This window comes from Dipodomys merriami, unplaced genomic scaffold (genome assembly GCF_024711535.1).
Source record: "Dipodomys merriami isolate MVZ:Mamm:240054 unplaced genomic scaffold, mDipMer1.0.p SCAF_4, whole genome shotgun sequence".
In the NCBI taxonomy this organism is placed as follows: Eukaryota; Metazoa; Chordata; class Mammalia; order Rodentia; family Heteromyidae; genus Dipodomys; species Dipodomys merriami.
This window is the reverse complement of record NW_027205603.1, coordinates 29,445,534-29,467,340: the sequence shown is the minus strand read 5'-3', so window position 1 is coordinate 29,467,340 and position 21,807 is coordinate 29,445,534. Positions and strand designations below refer to the sequence as shown.

The following is a 21,807-nucleotide window of genomic DNA, read 5'->3' as shown; positions in this document are numbered from 1 at the left end:
TTGTCAGAATCCCAGCAAATATATCAGCAGACTATCATGACATTGTAACTGAGACTTTCCTACATTTTTTTTTACCTGAGGGCTTTAAGGTCCTCCATGGAATGACACTTACTGCTTGGGAGAATGTGGGCCTATGGAAGGCCTAGAACATAACTCCATTGATTTCTGAAACAGCTTGAAAAGATTTTAGATTGTGAGAGAAATATGCTAAATTTCATTTTTTTCAGCAGTTCTCAGATCATGAACTGGGGGCCTCACACGTGTGGTGGGCCATCTCTCTGATTCTTTTTTTCTGTGGGGTTTGTGTGTGTGTGTGTGTGTGTGTGTGTGTGTGAGAGAGAGAGAGAGAGAGAGAGAGAGAGAGAGAGAGAGAGAGAGAGAGAGAGAGAGAGAGAGAGAGAGAGAGAGAGAGAGAGAGAGAGAGAGAGAGAGTGCGCACACGTGCACATACATGCTCATGTTCTGGTCCTGGGGTTGGAATTCAGGACCTGAGCACTGTCCCTGAGCTTTTGTGCTCAAGGTCATCACTCCAACACTGGAACCACAGCTTCATTTCTGGTATTTTTCTGGTTATTGGAGATAAGAGTCTCATAGATTTTCCTGCCTAGGTTGGCTTCAAACTGCAATTATCATATCTCAGCTTCCTAAGTAGCTAGGATTACAAGCATGAGCCAATGGTGCCCAGCTTTCAACTCCTTTGTTTTGGAGAGGGGCTCATTTCCTATACAGATGTGTGCCTAGCCCATGTTTTTCTATTACTTGCTTTCCTTCCTATCTGGTATGACAAATTCATACCAGCATGCTCAGCTTCTCTTGCTGAGATGGAGTCTCATAGATCTTTCTGCCTGGGGCTGGCCCAGAAACATGGTTCTCCCAATCCCAGTCTCCTGAGTAATATGATTTCAGGTGTAAGCCACTGGAAACATCCTAAATTTGAAGTTTATGAGAAAGACTTCTGTTTTATTTTTATTTCCTGAAAAACACTTTTTTCTATCTTCTCCATATGTCCTCCCTACCATCTCTTCTTCCTTTGATGACTGAAGTCTGAGTGATAGGTTAACCAGTGGTCCTGGTAGCTAGGAGCAGTATGGAGAAGGCATCTGAGCTCCATTATCAGCTGTATTCCCAGGAAAAGTGTGGAAAAGGCTGAGCTTGAGTAATGGGCTCACTGAGACACAGCCCTCGTTCTGACAGAAGAACAGTATTCATGGACCTGGAAACCAAGGCCAGCCTGTGGCATGTGTTCCCATTAGCACTCATGACACCCAAGGACAGATGTAATGACGCATCTTGAGGGGACTCACGAGAAAAGAGGGTGACCCTCACACCAGAAAACTGCTGCAGATGAGAGGTGGACATCCAGGAGCCATGATGTTCACATGCAGCAAGAGAAGGCTCAGAAAGGAAAGAGCTTGAAGGGACCAGCTTTACATAAAAACAAAACAAAACAAAACAAAACTATATATTGGAAATGACTGAGTGGATTCTGAGTTAAAATTGTTATACTTTTCAGCCTTCAATGGAAATAGGGGCTTGGATTATTTTGAAGTCATTTTGGTGAAGTAAAATTTACATGTAGTAAAATTTACTCTTTTAAGCTGTATACTATTATGCATTTGGGTGAATATTTATAGTTCTGGAACTCTTACCATTATCAAGATAGATGATGGATAGACAAGTAGATAGATAGATAGACACATAGATAAATAGGTAGATATTTCCATCACAAGAATTCATTCATGAGGGCTATATATTTTAATCTGAAATTTAGAATGAAAAAAATTATGCTTTTTGCTTCCCTAAACATGACCTTTGTGAAGCTTCAACCCTACTGAATAATGGCAAATATAGAAGAGTTAGACTGACACCTGGACCACATATAGAAACATTGTCTCGTATGAGATACCTGTCTGTTTAAAGGAATTTACTAAATGTATTTGTTAAGGTTATGGGATTTTAATTTGAGTTCCATTCAAAGGATCATCCCTTAAATTCCTATACAGTTAAGGCCCTTTTCATTTCCTCAATGGCCCCTTTCTTGCTCACTCAAGATGAAGTGAAGGCATCAAATAAGTAAGGATAAGTCAGCCACACACAAAGCTGATTGGGGGATGAGGGATAAATACTCAAACATCACAACTTCATATGTAGAACTTAGTCCTGGCCCCTGTCTGGCCACTCCTATCTCCCATGTGTGTCTTTGCATGCACAGAGCATTAAGAACCAGTATACCTTTCGGAAAGAAATGACTGTCACCAATCCAATATCCAACATAAGCAGAAAAGTACTTAGGACCAAATAACATCAGTCCAAGAGATAAAAGTGGAAAGACACAGGCCAAATACATGATCCACACTCTGATGTTTGTTATTGTCAGAATATAATAATTAATTTGGTATGTCAGGTAATTTTCCTTGTAGATATAGGAGAACTTGTCAGAAAAAAAATACCCTCACATGCAATCTCCTCAACTTAGGCTAACTTTGAAAAAAGCATGAAAAGAATAGTTTGTCATTATATCACTTAAAAATCACTGAAAAGCATAGGTGATCTGCCATGCAATCATAGTTCACAGGACTGCCAATCCAGTTGGTATGAATGCATACCCTCTGCAGAGGTGTGCTTGACTACATATAGGGCAGTATCTTGGTATCCCACTCCTCAACTTTATTTTCTCAAAGGCAGGACCTATGTCTTTAAAAAAAAAAAAAAAGGTTTGATCCTTGACCTCCAAGAGAACGCAAATAAATACCATTCATCTATCCACCACTAAGGGTTACATATTGCTCTCTGCTGGTTGCCCAAGATCTGTGTAATGGGAATCATCTAGAGTTCTGTGGCTGCTGACACTAGACATAAGACTGACACACACAATTCTCAAAGTATAGCTCAGTCCCAAAGCAATCTCCATCGTAAAAGTAACAGACTCCATCTCTTCATTTTCAACTTTCACTTGCTCACCCGTGTATCTCAAAGTCTTCCTAGCTCCCTAACCTTAGTTCCTTATGTGCTGGTGAAGCGGATATCACAATTTTTACTTCCCAGACCTAATTGTTTCTAAGTACTGCTGTCCACTAGCCTATGAAATTAATGAAGAAGGGAGATGAGCCAGGAACTATAATAAGCACCATTCACTGTTCACACCAGTCTAAAAGTTCCTTCTAGGGGAATTCATTTAAAATGTGCCTTCATCTTCTTCAGACAGTAGGACTTAAAAATGTCATTGCCTTCTATCAAACCATCTATCTGAGAATGGATCTCTCAATTTGTTATCAGAAATGTCTCCATTTCTCAAATGAACAGTAGAGTCATGTAAAAATATCCTTTTAAGGCTATAGTGATATAGCTCTGAGGTAGAGTGAAATAGCTCCAAGGTAAGGTACTTTCCTAGCATGAGAAAGGCCTGGGTTCAAGTCCCAGCACATAAAAAATGATAATCTAACTATATCCCTAAAGCTGTAAATATTCTCCTGACAAGATACATTTCAAATTTCATTGGGGGGCTGGGAAGGTGGCTCAGTGGTAGAGCGCTTGCCTTGCATGCATGAGGCCCTGGGTTCGATTCCTCAGCACCACATAAGGGGAAAAAAAAGCCGGAAGTGGCGCTGTGGCTCAAGTGGTAGAGTGCTAGCCTTGAGCTGAAGAGCTGAGGGACAGCACCCAGGCCCAGAGTTTAGGCCCCACGACTGGACCCAAAAAAAAAAAGAAACAAACAAATTTCATTGGGAAATGACACACAAGGCTAACCCTTTACAAACATGTTGCATAGACAGTACACACACACAAACATACAAACAGAGAGAGAGAGAGAGAGAGAGAGAGAGAGAGAGAGAGAGAGAGAGAGAGAGAGAGAGAGAGAGAGTCAATGACTTGGAGCCTTGTGCTAGGGAAAATCAGCTTACAATTAGTTGGAATCATATTTCAAGTAGGTCCCTAACTGGAAGAGTCTTTGCTCAGGCCCTTCCTTCTAAATAGTTAGCTCCCCAAGTTAGAAATGGTGGCTGGTGCCAAAGGTTCTCTGAGCCAGTCAGACTCCTAATGCTCTCTAGATGGCAAATCATCCTGAGCCATGACCACTCAATACCCTTTGCTCCACTTGGGAGACTAGCTCTAGATACATTTCAAGTCCCATGCACTTGACAAAAATCACTTAATGAAAAAGTCCAAGGTGTCAGCTAGAAAGCCAAAAACTCATTTATCACCTAATCCTTGTTATAGTACACACAATATTTTCAGGGAATGTGTTTTGTTTTTTATTTCTGGGACACTTTCCTAATCAGAAAAAAAGGAGAGGGAAAAATGTAATTATTTGCATTTGGGGAACTACCCTAGACCTTTGCTTGAAATCTTGACACTTGGATTCATGATGCTCAACTATTGAATGATTTTGTCCTACTGGCTCCTTAAATGATCAGTTTCCCTGCAAGAGATCAGTCCTTTGCACATGTGCGCCTGCACACATTGCGGGTGGGCTAGGGGATACACAACCCCAGGGAAACCTTCTAGGAAGGGACTTGGGCACTGGCACTCTACAAGCAGTAATGATGTACTTCCTGCAGACAAACTCCTGGGCAGAATCTTTCATTTGAGTTAATTAATGAGCTTATTTAGCTTTCTTTCAGGTCTCCAAGAATTAAGCTTTCTCAGCACTCACTGTGGTGTGATCCTGTTGATACAAACAGCCCAAAGAAATCAGAGCTCAGAAACAGATGGTAAATGAGAGTCAGTGTTAAACACGTGCAGACAATCCTGTTCCAGCTTGTGCTGAAGGTTGTGGCTCAAGACTGTACTTGGTGGCAGTTCAGGGCTGAATCTGCATGCGTCTCTTGGTTGAAATATTTATCTTGCTGCTTTGGGATGTATAAAGAAAAAAAGTATGGCTAGGACTGGATGAGAAAGGGAATGAAATGTCTTGCTATTTAATGAAAGGTTGCCAAGAAGACATCACTGAAAAATTCCCTGGGATAGAGATCAGGCTGAATGTAAAGGAGTTGATCACACAGAGGCCTGGAGGAAGACAGACCACAGATAGGACTGGAAAGGTAGAGGCCTGAAGGCTTTAGGAACAGCATGTAGGCATGATCAGGGACCACTGGGACTGTAGTGGGAAATGAGTATGGCCTTGTAGAATATTGTGACAGACATATCTTTTATTCTCCATAAGATAAGAAAACACTGAATGGCTGAAGGCAAAGAATGCCAGAATGTGTTATTTTAAGCTGGGCACTAGTGTTATGTGTTTGAGGAGAGTAGGCACTAATCCTAAAGTATTCTTTGGGATACCATTCTCTTATGATAGTCCATAAGTGATCTGGAAGAAAAAGGAGAAGAAGAAAAGTTAACAGGAAAGGAGAAAAAATTAGTTTAGTCTGAGAAGTTCCTTCCTGATACACGCCTCACCTGCTCCTGAGGAAAATCCAGAAATTACTATGATTCAAGTTTTCCTGGAATAGTCTCAACATTCACTTGCCTTGGTATGATTATTAACAGAGCCATCTTCACTCTCAGAAAGGTCCTGTCTTAGATGGTAAATAGCATGGATGTCAGATAAGAAAGAGACACTCAGATATTCTACTCAGTTACCCTACTCAGTCTCAAAGTCAAGGACAGAGACCAACATGCAAAGCCAGACTGCTCATTCTGAGACACAACTGTCTTCTGGATGAAAAGGTCTGTTTCACATGGAAGTCACATCTGCCCTTGAACATGGATAGGCATAGTGATACTGGCAAAAGCATTACAGAATGCTCACTTTGATAATATTATGTCATTTTCAGGGGAATGGTTGGGCCTAGAAAAAGCAGACAGTCTCAGAGAGACAAAGGGCACATGTCTTCTCTCAATTGTAGAAGTTTGATCTAAATTATAAACATATGGAAATATATACACAAACAAATTGACTAAACTGTGGTATCTTCAGAGGAGGACTCCAATAGTATAACTCCTTTGAACAACTAACAAAATAAATACCAGAAAGCTGAAATACCTGTTTTGTTGGTGGGGAGGAGAAGATGAATAGAGAGAGAGGTGAATATACTTGTAATACTCGATGTATGTATGTGAAAGTAAAACCGGATGACTTGAGCAGATGAGTAGGATTAAGAGAGATAGGGGAGAATGATGAAAGGGGTGACATTGATCAAGATACATTGTCCTTATAAACTAAGATGTTTAATTGAAACCCCTTTTGTACAACTTCCTTAAAGATATTTTATAAATTAAAAACTTTAAAAAGAATGATCACTTTTTAAAATAATATTTTTAAATTAGTGAAAAAAATTAAAGCAAAAAATCATATATATATATATATATATACTGTAGTTATACAGTATATATACTTAATTATATATACTGTAGTTATACAGTATATATATTGTAATTATATATACTGTAGTTATACAGTATAACTGGAGTTATACTGTAGGGAAACTTCCTATAGAATGTCAATGGTTTTGAAGCAACACATTTCAATTACAGAAGTGTTTCTATGTATTTTCAGGGAGTGATTTCTTGAGTTGGAATAATCCCCTAAACACACCTTCTGCTGGCTTGCCAAAGACTAGCATCAAGCATTTCCTCACCCACAACTATGGCCTCAAACCTCACTTTCATTACCATCCATCCTTCCTCCTGAGAGCTGGACCTGAAATTGTGCCAAGGCCACCATGAGCTGAGTCGGCATTTCTACCAGCCCTGGGCACCCCTGCCAGGCCATCAACTAAAGATTCTTAAAGACAACAAGCCAAGGGCAAGCAGCCACTCCCTCATGCCTTTGACTGCCAACATGGCATCCGTTGAATAAATCAGAGGAAAGTATGAAACTAGCTTAGCTTGGCAGTGCTAGGCCCAAGAAGAGAAGCTGTGAATAACCAGCAAACCAGATCAGCTGCCAAAGTGTGGTGATTTATAGACTAATGGTCTCAAATACCCTTTCTTTTTTACAAAACTTTCAGTTAATCTTTCAAAAAGAAGAGGCAAAGTCACAAAATCAGCTCAGGAGGAAAGTGCTAACTGAAGGGAAAACACTTCTTTTGTGCCACTAAATTTTATGTATATATATATATATATATATATATATAATAACTATACATTATATATATCACTTCAGTAGATATATATAAATATATAAAATTATATATGTTATATATATAAGATATATTCATATATATATCTATATATATCTATATATATCTCACTCTTCAGTAGATGCTGGAGACTCCACTGAGAAGCTCAAAGATAAGCACTAATTAATTTTTTAAAAATAACTTACCCTTCCTCATCACTTCTTATGCTCTTCCCAGAGCCAACTTCAGAATATTGAAAGCTGGACAATCTGAAGATGGGACTTCCATCTTCCCTCTCCTGAACTCAGAGACAAGAGGAAGCCACAGTTCATTAGCCAATGGCTTGAATCTTTTGTGGGTTTTAAGTCATAGGAATGGTAAATAAAGCCCTTTGTGGCACGAAAAAGGATGCTTCAAAAGGTGGCTTTGACATGTCCAAATGCCTCCTTGTTCGGTGGTAAGTGTATAGTTACACTGATGTGCCATTATTTTCTCGTTTTTTATTTGAATAATTTTCCCCTAAATGAATAAATATTCAATCTAGGGCCTGAATTGTTTTTTCCAGAGCCAGAGAAAACCAAGACTGGATCAGCTTCTGTCTAAGGATCATGATCACCTTATATTATTTTGTTGGAAACAAATGCCTTATGGAACTAGTTAGTGTGCTTCCACTAAGAAACTACCATCTGAAACAAGAAATACTAATGGATGCAGTTTCATTTGTAGTTTGGAGAAAGAAACAAAGATTCAGGAAGACATGCTGAGCCTTTACTGCTGTTCAAGTTAAATGAGCCCAAAATCAATAGTTCATTGAAAGTACAATGTAGTTTCCTTTGTAGCTTAACTTTTTTAAAAACCTATATGACTGCTTTCCACAAATTTTGCATGTAACAAATTGTGAACGCACCAAGTAAGAGGCAATTGGAAGAAATACAAAGATAGTTGCCTAACAGAGTTTAAGTAAAGTTCATTTTAAAATAATGCAGCCTGTAAAGATTCTACAAAAGTGAGACACCATGATATAACAAGCCAGAAAGGTTTCTTCAGTTTTTATTTGTGTGATTTTCTTCTCAACGTCTAAACATTTTTATATATGTAAATACCATTTTTTAAAGTAGGAGTGGATTTTTAGCAGGTGTTAGCACTGGATGAATACAACGATTAGGTCTGAGTGAAAACCAGAATGTTATATATCTTAGGACCACTGTAGGTCTTCCATTTCATCACCTTCTGAAAATCCTTGGATATTATGTCCCTCACATGCCCCTCCTAGGGCAGACAGAATGAGAGGGCTCTGGAGCCTGATATCTGATGTATTTAATGAATTGTGGGGGGGGGGGCAATACTCGGACGTGAACTCAGGCCTAAGTGCTATCCCTTAGCTTTTCATTCAAGGCTGGTGTTCTACACTTGAGCCACAGCTGCACTTGTGACTTTTTGTGGTTAATTGTTGATAAGAGTCTCATGGACTTTGCTACCTGGGGTGGCTTTAAACTGCAATCCTCATATATTAGCCTCTTGAGTAGCTAGGATTATAGGTGTGAGACACCAGTGCCCAGCTTCAATGAAATATTTATATAAGAAAATGTTTTTTCAAACCATCAACATATAAGCAGATATGAAGAATTAGTGTTATTAAAGATTTCTCCTATCCTTAAGATTGTATTATTTAAAATCATTCTTGTCATATCTAAATTAGTTAGTACATATTTTCCTGTCCACAACCAAGTTCTCAGTGCCATCCATCTTTCTAACAAGGTTTGAGAATATATTTGATGGATCTCCTGCTGTCTAATCAATAGGGTGTAAGGAAGAAATCTAGACTCTTCATGGAAGTTTAGAGGAAACCAGCATGAAGTAGAGTAGCTGGTAGGACCACTTCAGTTTGGGAATATGTTGAGCCCAAAGCCTCCAAGAGCTACAGAGATAAGACTTGTGGAGAGAGTTGAAAAGAATTAAACTCATTCAGGGCAGAAAGAAGAGAGTCATTATTTGAGCCCTGAAGACACAGTAACTTCTGGAGATACAGAATGCTGTCTGAACCATCAGTGTTTCCTCCACTGCTCTCACTGTGGCACATGCTGTATACTTGACACCTGTACTTGTACATGTGTCTATCTTCATCTGGGCAAGGCAGGTGAATGAGTGGTATCAACTATGGCGCATGTGGATGGCACACTGGTAAACCACCTAATGGAATACAGACTTACACACATGAAAGAGAACAGGCATGAAGACAAAAGGATGCTATGCTCTGTGTAAACAGTAAAGTTAGAGGCTAAAAGGGAAGAGAAGAATCAAACATTTAAACTCCCATATTCAAAAGAAAAGAAGCAAATGGAAACAGTGATGATAAAAATACACAATATTTCTTAGACTATTACAACACACAAATAAATGAAACTTTTTTAACGAAAAAAAAAAATAGGATGAAGCAGCCCAAGAACAAGGTTGGTTTCATTTGCTGAAGGTGAATGGTAATGGATAGCACCTTTTGAGTGGTTACTGGGTGTTCCAGGAACACTGTTGTGTGTGTTTTCCTGTGTACTCTAAGTGCATTGTTACTGAAAACAATCCTATGATGTAGGCAACCCTACGATGATGACTTTATGCAAGAGATGTTGTTGACAAACAAAGGCTTGGTAGTTTACCAATGGTGATACAACTGAACACATAACAAAGCCAAAACTAGAACCCAGTGGGTCTGCTTTGAGAGCCTCTAAAAATCTCTGACTCTTCAACTGAGAGATCATGAGAATGGCCAAGTACAAGAGAGAGTCCAGAGACACTAAGAACACAAATTTACTCCCACTTATATCTACATATACACATTCTCTCACACACATATACATAGATGGACATGCACACACACATAGTCACATACACATAAAGGCATATATATGTGCATCCATGAATGCATCCATGTACATCTGTGAAAACAAACATGCACACATATGTGCACACAGTCATTTAATTTCTAAAATTGAGACCAAGGCAATATGTGAGTTATGCAACAACAGGAAAAAAGAATATTCTGGAAGAGAAGTCAGGTGCTCCTAATACTCGTGACTGATGATATTCATTAACATGATTTAGCTATGAAGAAAGTCACGTTTAAATGACAGCAAAGCAGTTTAAACAACGATGAGTTGGCCACACACAAACACCTGCATATACTCCTTTTCATCTCGGGCAACACAAAGCCCAAGGCTCTAAGGCAGGGATAGGCCAACTACATACCACTTGTGAGCAAAATCTGCTAGCTACCCAATTTTGTACAGTTCAGGGGGTAAAATTTCTTCTTATTTCTAAAAAGGTTTGAATAGTATTTATTGACAAAGGAAAGTTATAAGACATTGTAATCTCAATGTCCACAAAATAGTTTTATTGGCACCCAGATCCATTGTTTGATTCTATATTACATACAGCTGCTGCCTCGTGGTGCTGGCAGCGCTGAGTTGAGTAGCTTTTATAGACTTTACAATCCACAGAGTGCAAGATATTTAGTGCCTGGTGCTTTATGGAGACATGGCCATCCGCTCTTCTAAAGCATCTTAATTACTCAAATTTTGAAGCAAACTTCACAAAGGAGATTAAATTAGCTACCTGGCAATGGTGCTGCACTGGTTCTCACAATGGGTATTTCTCTCCATGTGTCTCCCTCATTTTCATCCTCAGCCAGCCAGGAATCCACAGGTAAACAAAAGACTTCAGATGTGGCTATGTTTTCTAGTCTAACTTCTTCCAGGTACCAGCTGGGGTCTTTCCCACTGTTGTCATGTCCAATGCGTATCTTGTAGATTTCTCCAATATCTTGGAGATTAATCTGTAAAGCAAAAATGGGGAACAAATTAAAACTCCTATATATCCGATTTGGCTTTTCAAATTCTACATTCATATTCTACCTTGAACTCAACACTTACATTTTAAGATCACAAATAAGTTCTCTTAGCACTCATTATTTATGCCAGCAGGAAATAATCTCTATTGCTGAGAAAATGAATGCCCTGACCATGGATAAAGCAATAGATTAAACCCAGCTAGTTCTGACTACATCATAATTTTAGTAAGCCACCATTATTATCTTGCAAAATAAGTAGTTTTTTATCATTGGTAATTCATGCAACTTGTTCAGTGGTGAGACCTGAAAAATAAGATAACGTAATTATGGGGTGTTACTCTGGATTAAATTTTGCTATTAAAGTAAGATCTCAGGGAACAGGGATCATATGTTCTACTGGACTTAAACAAGGATTAACCAGTCCAACCTGAAGCAGGCAGAATTTGTATTGGAAAGCCTGTAGTTTTGCAACAATTGGCAATGTGACTAAATCCCTATGTACTACCACCCCTTCCAAATACCTAACCAATGGGAACAACAAATATAAGCAACATTTTTTTCTTTTGAAAATTCCTAGTGGTCATTTGAAAAAAAATGGAAAAATACATGTCACTCATTTTCTCTTTCTGCCATAATAAACCACACAAAATGAATGACTTACAGTCGGATCCATAGTGTTTCTCAGTTCCATGAGCCAGAACTCTAGGCACAGTGGCTCAGTTAAGGCCACTATTCAAGGTCTCCTGGGCCAGGATCAAGATGGTAGTTAGATTGACCACTCTTCAGGGACTTTGGGAAAGTTTCAGCTCTCAAATTTATTCAAACTATTGTTAAGAGTCCAGCTCCTTATGGATATAGGAGTGAATCCCTGTTTCCTAAGCACATGGTCCTTGTTTCTTCCAAGAGCAAGGGCACATCAAATTTCGTGCTTAGAACTTCTGTCTCTCATTAGGAAAAAAATTCTAGAGTTGCATGAAATTTAGATTATGTACACTTGATTAACAGGCTTAGTCTCCTTACTTGAGGAAGGCTTTGTTTGTTTATTGTTTGCCAGGCCTTGGGCTTGAACTCAGGGCCTGGGCTCTGTCCCTGAGCTTTTGCTCAAGGCTAGCACTCTCCCACTTGAATCACAGCTCTTCTTCCAGCTCTTGACGGTAACTTGGAGATAAGAGTCTCATAGACTTTCCAGTCAGTCTGGCTTCAAACTCCAGTCCTCAGATCTGGGCTTCCATGTAGCTAGGATTGCAGGTGTGAGCCACCAGTGCCCAGACTTAAGGAGGCCTTTTAAGGCTACAAGATGTGGAAACCTAATTAAATCCATAAAATCCTTTTGTAATCAATTAATTAAGAGCAGGTCCAAAGATCATGAGATCAAAAATTGTAGCCAGGCTCAGGACACTCAGGCTGATAAGCCTAGATACTGAGGATGCTGAGATCTTGAGGACCACAATGCAAAGCCAACTTGGGCAGAAAGGTGTGTGGACCTCCACCTCCAAAATAACCAGCAAAAGCCAAGGGAGAGTCTCTACCACTACCAAACAAACAAACCCAGGCAAGCACAAGACCCTGAATGCAAACTCCAATGTGTTCAAATGATAATAATCTTACTGTCACATACTGTAACTAATGATCTGCATCTTTTTCACCCTTTGATATTGATTTGATATTCACCCTTTGATTTTGGTCCTCTCATATTATTGCTAGAACAAATTGTTTATAGAAATTCCACTATGCACAAGCTTCTTACTATCAGTGGACTCCAAATATTCTCTTCAACGTCACAGATAGTAGGGAATAGGATAGAATTCAGAAGCCACAACCCACCAGACACACTAAGAAAAATAGCTGAGAGGACAAAACTCCAGTTTTGATACCAAAACCAGAATTGGTTTTGAACGTTTCTTCTCCCCTTGTTGGTTCTTCAAGCTGCATCAAGTTTAGCAACATTTTTAGGCTTCAGTGTTGCCATCCAAACAACCATAGCACAGTCTGAGGATTCCTGATCCAAAGGTTCAAATTCTGAAATGCTTCACAATACAACACTTTCTGAATATTGCTATGACACCAGGAGTGGAAAATGGTATGCCATGAAACTCTGTTTCATGTGCAAAATAATGAAAATACTGTATTTAGGATATATGTATATGATGCAAATAAAACATAAATAAACTTCATGTTTAGGCTTATATTCCATCTCCAAAGTATCTATCTGTCTGTCCACCTATCTATCCTCTATTTATATCTATCTGTCCATATCTAGATAGATAGATAAATAGACAGATACATGGACCTAACATAAATGAGCTTCATGTTTAGCCTATCTGTCAATCTATCTATATATAAGTGGAGAGACAGATAATTACTGCAAAATCTGAAACATTTCATTCCAAGCTTTCAGATAAAGTATACTCAACCTGTATTACCAATCTTATAAAGAACTATAGCACTCACTATTGCCAGCAAATTTTTGCTCATTTAAAAGCATATACTGTAACTATAATAAAAAGATGGAAGGATACTGGTCAAGTTCTTACTGAAGAAAATAAAAATTAGTGTTTGGCCATCATAAGTGAAACTGAAATTGCTAGCCCTGTCTAACATTACTGGTAGAAGCAAAATTTGTAAATAATTTAATGAGGCCATGTTACAGGAGCTAAATTATCCATTTGTCATTATACATCTAGGTCAGCCAACTAAAACTAGAATTAAGATGATCATACCGTAAGCTAGAGCTATAATAGATTGCTCACAAAGTACATCTAGCATGTTAACCAAACTGGTTCAGAACTGTCAGTTCTACTTTAATACTGTCATCCTGAGCTTTACGTCATTTTCAATCAAACAAAATATATGCTATGGCAAGAAATTATTCTTTTACTTTACAGTTCTTCGTTTCTGCATTGAACTTCCAACATCTGAAAATAAAAGGACAGTGGTTGCAAACTGTAGGAGAGCTTTCATCATAAAGACAGACCACACCACGGTGCAGGTATTCTTCATAAAAAGGATTACGCTGAAAGTAGGGCAAGGGACAGATGAAAATAAAATTGTTTTCAACCTGAGAAATAAAGAGACACAAAAAGAGAAGCAAAGGAATCTGGAAATGTAGTGCATTACTGTTGCTCTAATGCGACATCCTGAAACCTGAAATAGTACCAATTAACTTCCACTAGACAACCTGTACATGGAGAAAAGAATTACAAATGGATTTGGTTCGTTGAAGGGGGGGGGGGGGGGTGCGCATGCGCACACACGTGCATTTGCCAGTACTGGGTTTTGAGCACAGGGCCTCACATCTTTTTATTTTAATCTCACAGCTGGTACTTTAACACTTAAGCCATGCCTCCATTTCCAATTTTTGCTGGTCATTTGCAGATAAGAGTTTATTGAATTTGTCGCCCTGGATGGCTCTAACTCATTATACTCAGATTTCAGCCTACTAAGTAGCAAGGATTATTGGCTTGACAGACTGACTGCTGGCATAGGTAGCTGAAATTCTTAACACAAAGCAGTTAAGTCTATACTGAGTTTAAGGGAGAAAATATTTTGTTTATCACATTTTTAGGTAATTCTACTTTTTATATATACTACTCCAAGAACATTCCAACTCTGTGCGGTTAAGTAGATAAAACCATTTGAAATAGTAAGTAGATGTAAGCATTTGAACATTTCATAGATAAGTCCTTCTCTAAGAAAGCACAAAAATGGGGGAAAACAGATGTTATAATTCCTATATGAAAACAGGTATGTAAAAAGTGATTGGATACATTTCAAAGAGAGAAATAAGCAGAGCAGAGGTACAAGAAAATGTGAGGAGATGATTCAGTACATAGTAGAGGTGAGGAGGCATCTGGACTTTGACGATAAGCAGCCTATCTATTTGGCAGAGAGAAGACACAGACCAGGCAACGAGGACCCGGGGCTGAGGGTGTGGCCCCAGTGGCAGAGCTGCTCAGCATACGCGAAGCCCAGTAAAATAAAGAGGGATAGTGCTTCTTGAATTGGATGTAATTGTTCCTGAAACTAAAATTCAAAGTGTCTCAAACAGTAAGAATCAATTATACTTCCAAGTATCAATAAGTACTTAAAAACTGAACATGCTGCTCTAGGAAATTAACTTGAAGCAAGTATTGTTAGCAGGCGAGGTGCCCAGCAGAACACTTTGGGGGTACGAGCTTTTGGGAATGGACAGACAGCATTCTTTAGCACTATTGCCTTGTAGTGTTGGGAATCTCAGGAAGATAAGCGATATATTAATGAACAAAATGGGGCAAATGGACTCATTAAGACTTCAATAAGTAGTAGAGATCATAATAGTCATTACTATGAGTGTTACTAACAGAGATCAAAAGAAGAGGGTGAAAACAATGGGAAAAAAAACAATTTCCTTTGATTCTACAAGTGTCTGTGTTTTAATGTTGTCCTTCCCACAGCATGCTGGAGATCAGAGAGGAGGACAGTTCAGAGGGAGGAGAGTTAAGGACATCAGTGTCTTAGTGTTTTCCATTCTCCCATGTCTTGGAGTCATGCAGGAGGTGTCTCCACCTTAGGCTTCTAGAATCAAATAGGCTAACTGGGACAGAATCCAACTCTAGGAAGCAAGGCAGCACTGAGCTTTTCTTTAGACAGAAGTTGAGGTGCTCTCACTTCATTTCATTTCCCTGTTGGCCAAATGGGAAGAAAGAAAAGAAAGAAAGAAAGAAAGAAAGAAAGAAAGAAAGAAAGAAAGAAAGAAAGAAAGAAAGAAAGAAAGAAAGAAAGAAAGAAAGAAAGAAAGAAAGAAAGAAAGAAAGAAAGAAAGAAAGAAAGAAAGAAAGAAAGAAAGAAAGAAAGAAAGAAAGAAAAGAAAGAAAGAAAGAAAGAAAGAAAGAAAGAAAGAAAGAAAGAAAGAAGGAAAGAAAGAAGGGAAGGAAGGAAGAAAGAAGGGAAGGAAGGAAGGAAGGAAGGAAGAAAGAAAGAAAGAAAGAAAGAAAGAAAGAAAGAAAGAAAGAAAGAAAGAAAGAAAGAAAGAAAGAAAGAAAGAAAGAAAGAAAGAAAGAAAGAAAGAAAGAAAGAAAGAAAGAAGGAAAGAAAGAAGGGAAGGAAGGAAGAAAGAAGGGAAGGAAGGAAGGAAGGAAGAAAGAAAGAAAGAAAGAAAGAAGGAAGGAAGGAAGAAGGAAGGAAGGAAGGGAGGAAGGAAGGAAGAAAGAAAGGAAGGAAGGAAGGAAGGAAGGAAGGAAGGAAGGAAGGAAGGAAGGAAGGAAGGAAGAAAGAAAGAAAGGAAGGAAAGTCTTTAAGTTAGTTATACACAGGAGTTGCTATTCAAAGATGTTGTGAGTACAATACATCTTGATCGATGTCACTGTACTGGCCAAGGTAGATTACCTTGTGAACATATTTTCACCACACAGGAGCAGCCCTTGAGGGCTGAGGACAGAGGGTAGAACAGGAAGGAGGGAAGGCTTGTTCACAACAGCCAGCACACATGTTCTGGTGTCTCATGTTCAAACCACCAGAACTCTTTTCATTTCATAAAGCTCATTTGACTGAACCAGTTGGAAAAATCATGTAGTAATTTGAGGGAAACTCCAAAAAGAATTTAAAACTTAGTCCAAGAAAAGGATACCTTCATTTGTTCATGAAAATGGAAATATTAATGCAAATAATAGTAGAAAAGACTCAAAAGTGAAAAAATACTGATTTCAATAAACTAAATTTCCTTATTTAATTAGACTGTACAGTGTTCACTCCATTTTTCAATAGCATTTTCTAATAGCATACTAGTAAATGGGTAGATATAGAAATGGGAATAACTATATTTCCTGGGCAAATAACATGTTCTGTGAATATTCATATAAGCAGTTTGGGGGGAAAGTTTTCCTTCTTTTAATATCTACTTATTTATTTGTTTGTTTATTTTTATACCATACTGGTGCTTGGACTCAAAACCTCATGCTCTTCCATAGCTTTTTTGGCTCAAGGCTCTTGCTCTACCACTTTAGTACCAGCCCTACTTCTGGCTTTTTGCTTATTTGGAGATAATCTCATGGTTTGTCGGACAAAGCTGGCTTCAAACTTCAATCCTCAGATATCACCTTCTTGAGTAGCTAGAAATACAGGTATGCATCACTGGTGTTTGAACAAATATCTACTTTTAGATTCAGCTCATAAAACAGACACTTTTGGAAAAAAAGCTGACCACCTAGTTAGATTTTTCTAATGACTACACTAAATTTCTTCATGAAAAGATTCTACATTTTCTCATTAAATTCTGTTCTAGACACAAATTTTATGTTATACAGACTATAACACATATTATCCTTTTAAGACACTTTCATGTTATAAAAATAGCCTTTCAATTACTTATTTTTCATGTATTGTTCGTGTAATTTACCTCCATGTCTCAATTCATACACATTTCTAGTCCTTCAAGAAAATGTGCTTGCTTCTAGGTCAGACAAGAATGTGGACATATCAACAAGACACTTGAGCTCCAATAAGTTAAAAATTCTGAAAATTTTTAAGTTAAATTTCAAAAGAATGTACATGACACCACCACCACTACCACAACAACAACATAAAAGAGAAACTACAAGCCCAAATCCAGCAACCAAACTTGACAGGCATGTGCAATTTGTCCTATTATACAACATGTAAATAGGATATTTTCTACATCTTGTCCTGGGTAAGAATTTTTGGCATCTCTTAAACACAGAGACAGGAAGCAAGAGTACCTCTCCTTCAGGGGCATTTCTTTTCCAGGGGCCCTTTCTGCACACCCATACTGTCATTCTTTTTGAAAGAACTGAAAAGGAAATCTTATCTGTTTTGCTGAGTAAATTATACTTAGTTTTCTTAAGGATACAAGCGCATAGACCATTTCAGCTTCCTCTTAAAACCAAACAGGGGTCCTATCATTCTTGGCTTTGTAATATGAAGCTTCTGTACTGTTTTTGTATCTTCCTGTGAATACTTAATTATATAAAAATGATCTGGAGATCATTATGTAATGTAAAATAAGCCAGGCACATAGCTTAATAAAGAGGCAGGAAGGACTGTAACTTGTTATCTATTGATCAATTTCTCCCCATCCTTCCCTCTCTTCTCTTCACCCTAGCCACTGATGACCACTGCTCTATTGCATTTTCTATGAGATCAATGTTTTCAGTTCGACAGGTAATATCAGGCAGTGTTTGTCTTTCTGTGCCTGGCTGGTACACCACAGCATGCAAGAAGTTCTGGTATGCTGATGCACAATAGGGTGACTACAGATAATGACAATAAATTGTACATGTCGAAGAGCTAGAAGAAAGGATTTTGGAAGTCTTTGACATGAAAGAATGATGAATGTTTGAAAAGATAGCTATGTTTAATCCTGTTTATATTGCCCAGTGTAACCATGTATCAAAAGATCATTTGTCCATCAATATGCTTTATGTTTGGACAGTCATGGGGCTTGAAGTCAGGCCCTAGCCACTGTCCCTGAGCTTTCTATGTTCAGTGCTAGTGTTCTACCACTTAAGCCACAGATCTACTTCTGGTTTTTGTGGAAGTTAATTGGACATAACTGTGTTACACACTTTCCTGCCCAGGCTGGCATCAAACCATGATCCTCAGATTTCAGCTGCTTATATAGGATTACAGGCATGAGCCACCAACATACAGATAATATGGTGCTGATTTTTGTGCTTTTTTTTACTAGTGAAAATAATGTTAACACAAGGATCTATTAACTCATGCCTGTAATCCTAGGTACTTGGGAAGCTGAGATATGAGGATCAAGGTTCAGTGTCAGTGTGGGCAAACAAATCTAAGAGTCTCATATCTCCAATTAATCCGCAAAGAACAGAGTAGAGGTGGCTCAAATAGTAGAGTGCCAGACTTGAACACAAAAAGCTAAGCAAGAGTGAGAAGGCCCTAAGTTCAAGCCCTAGTAACAGTACAGTAAATATTAACTAATTAATTAATAAAAATTAAGAAATTAAAGAAGTTTGTGAAAAATAGAAAATAAAAATAAAAAGGTACTTATTAACATTTTATTATTAGTTGTAGTATCATCCAGAGATCCATTTCTGGGAGATGAGTGATGGGGCCTATAGCTAGCTCCCCTTTAGTCATCTGTCTGGCTAAGGTACCAATTTTTATCAGGAAGTAAATGCCCTCCAATTGGCTACCATAGATAATGTGAGGTGCTGAGGTGGTCCTACCTCAACTTGGTATAGTTCCAAGTGTTGCCTGGACTACTTGGATTACTCATAATTGTGTGTTTTCCCCTCCCTATATTCACAGATAGAATCAAACTGCTATTCAACAAAGCCATTTATGATTACAATGCATCTTGATCTTGATCGATGTCACTGTACTGGCTCAGGCAGATAACCTTAGTACTTATAAACAGATACACTTATAAACAGATACACTTAGTACTTATAAGCAGATACATAATTAAAATGAGAAGCAAAATACTCATATATTCAAGATATTCATAAAATAAATGTGTGCTTTGAATTTTTTGCATATATAGAAGATGTAAATAACTTGTAAAACATAAAAGTGAGAGATTTTCCCCATCATTTAAACTAAATAGTTAATGATGCATTTTTTATAAACCTCTTTCTCTTATACTCCAGTAATAGAAACTATGCAGTACTGGCAAACATCAGGATCATTATCCAAAATCTTGGTGATTACATTGAGAAATGAGATTTCTGCAACCAGATATGCTTCTCTCTGAGTAACTTTTCTCTATGCCATTTTGCAGGTTGCTTACACCTTTTATGGAACTGGATTTACTAAAATTTCAAATAGCACCAGGCTTTACCCTGTAAAGCTTTACCCATTTATTAGCACTGCTTTACTTATTAAAATCAATAAATAATTAAATATATACTATTGTATATAACCTTCATTATAATACAACTACATTTTTGTAGCTTTTACCTCCACTTTTCTCTCTTGGACATAATTATTAATTCATGGCTTTTCACAGTCTCCACTTTCAATTATCTACAGTGATGATTATCACTATTGTGATTATGGTATTTGTACTTAGCCAATGAAAGCCTCTTCACATCTGCTCCTCTGTTTTTTTAGAACTGACCTTGACATTTTTGAACCTATCATTGGTTCCAGACAGAAAAAGGATATGCTAGAGCAGAATTAGCCTGGTAATTTTGTGATTATTTTTCTGTCAAAGACATGGAATCAATTTTTCTCCAGATATTGAGGTTCCTTTGAGGAAAATACATTATTAGGGGCAAAATATGGAAACTCCAAGACACAGGAGAATTGGTGACAAAAGAAAGAGCAGGGGCTGGGAAGGTAGCTCAGTGGTAGAGCGCTTGCCTTGCATGCATGAGGCCCTGGGTTCGATTCCTCAGCACCACAGAAGCAAAAAGGAAAAAGCCAGAAGTGGCTCAAGTGGTAGAGTGCTAGCCTTGAGCTGAAGATCTGAGGGACAGTGCCCTGGCCCAGAGTTCAGGCCCCACTACGGACCACCCCCCCCCAAAAAAAAAACAAGAAAGAGCAGCTGCTATTGAGACAATTAATGGTGACAGATTAGGAATAGGCATCTTTTTATTCCTGCACTGTGTTTACTTTTAATTAAGCAAACATAAATATCTAGAGTGGCATTACCTAAGCTTTGTGTTCTTTTTATTATATATATATATTTATTGTAAAAGTGTTGTATAGAGGGGTTACAGTTATATGAGTAGGGTAATGAGTACATTTCCTAGTAAGCATTGTTACTTCCTCCTTTGTTTTACCCCTACCATCCCTTCCCTTCCCACATCCCCAACTCCTCCCACCCCCACCCTGATACTGTAAATTTCATTTTCAACATAGTGTCCTGTCGTCACAATGGGTCAGCCACCATCCCCATTTAAATGTTCTGCTATATCCCTTTCCCTCTCCAAATTACAAAAATGTATATGCAAGATGCAGAACACCAGCATCAAATCCAGAGAAAACAGGGGTTATACTGTGGGGGAAGAACATACAAAAGAAACAAAAGAATCACATAGTGCATTATAAGTACATTAAAAACACTAGCAAGAAAGAAAAAAAACCATTTGTGTCCTTGTCTTGGGGTACATTTTGCTTAACCTTATCTCATGTGGTCATATGTACATAGCCTTTGACCTTCTCTGCTTGTCCTAGACATGTACTAGTCATTGCAAACAAGGGAAACCATGGGACCTATGTTTCTTTGGGCCTGCCTTACTTCATTAAATATAATTTTTTCCAAATGTTTCTATTTCCTAACAAATGGGGCAATGCCATTCTTTCTGAGGGAGGCATAGAATTCCATTGTGTATGTATGTGTGGGGGTATATCTCACATTTTCTTGATCCATTCATCTACTGAAGGTCATCTGGGTTGGTTCCATATCTTAGCCACAGTAAATAATGCTTCAATAAACATGGTTGTGCTAGTAGCTTTGGTATGACTTTGTGATCGTTTGGGTAAAAGACCAAAAGTGGGATTTCTGGGTCATAAGGGAGCTATATGTGGAGTCTGCTTTCCAAAGTGGTTGAACAAGTTTACACTCCCACCAGTAATGCAGTAGGGTTCCCTTTTGGCCACATCCCCTGCAGCATCTGTTGTTACTAGATTTCTTGATTATAGCCATTCTAACTGGGGTGAGGTGGAATCTCAATGTTGTCTTGATTTGCATTTCTTTTATGGCTAGAGATGTTGAGCATTTCTTCATGTGTCTATTGGACATTCTTATTTCCTCTTCTGAGAAGTCTCTCTTTAAATCTAGCCCATTTATTAATTGGGCAATTATTTCTTTGAGTATTTGTTGTTGAAAGATTTAATTTTTTGGTTCTAAGTATATTTTAGATATGAGACCCTTGTCCATTGTATGGCTAGTGAAGATCTTCTCCCAATCCTGTGCTTTCTATTGATCTTTCTGGC

General features: G+C 38.2%; 1 protein-coding gene across 8 annotated transcripts in view; it reads right to left on the bottom strand.

The window, feature by feature from the left end:
* Nucleotides 1-21,807, bottom strand: part of Rp1 (RP1 axonemal microtubule associated) — a 338,377-nt gene that overhangs the window by 37,029 nt on the left and 279,541 nt on the right. For all 8 annotated transcript variants that reach the window (XM_069990725.1, XM_069990729.1, XM_069990733.1 and 5 more), the window contains one exon: nucleotides 10,671-10,890. In XM_069990725.1, the coding sequence (XP_069846826.1) occupies nucleotides 10,671-10,890 (220 nt within the window). The remainder of the gene's footprint in view (nucleotides 1-10,670; nucleotides 10,891-21,807) is intronic.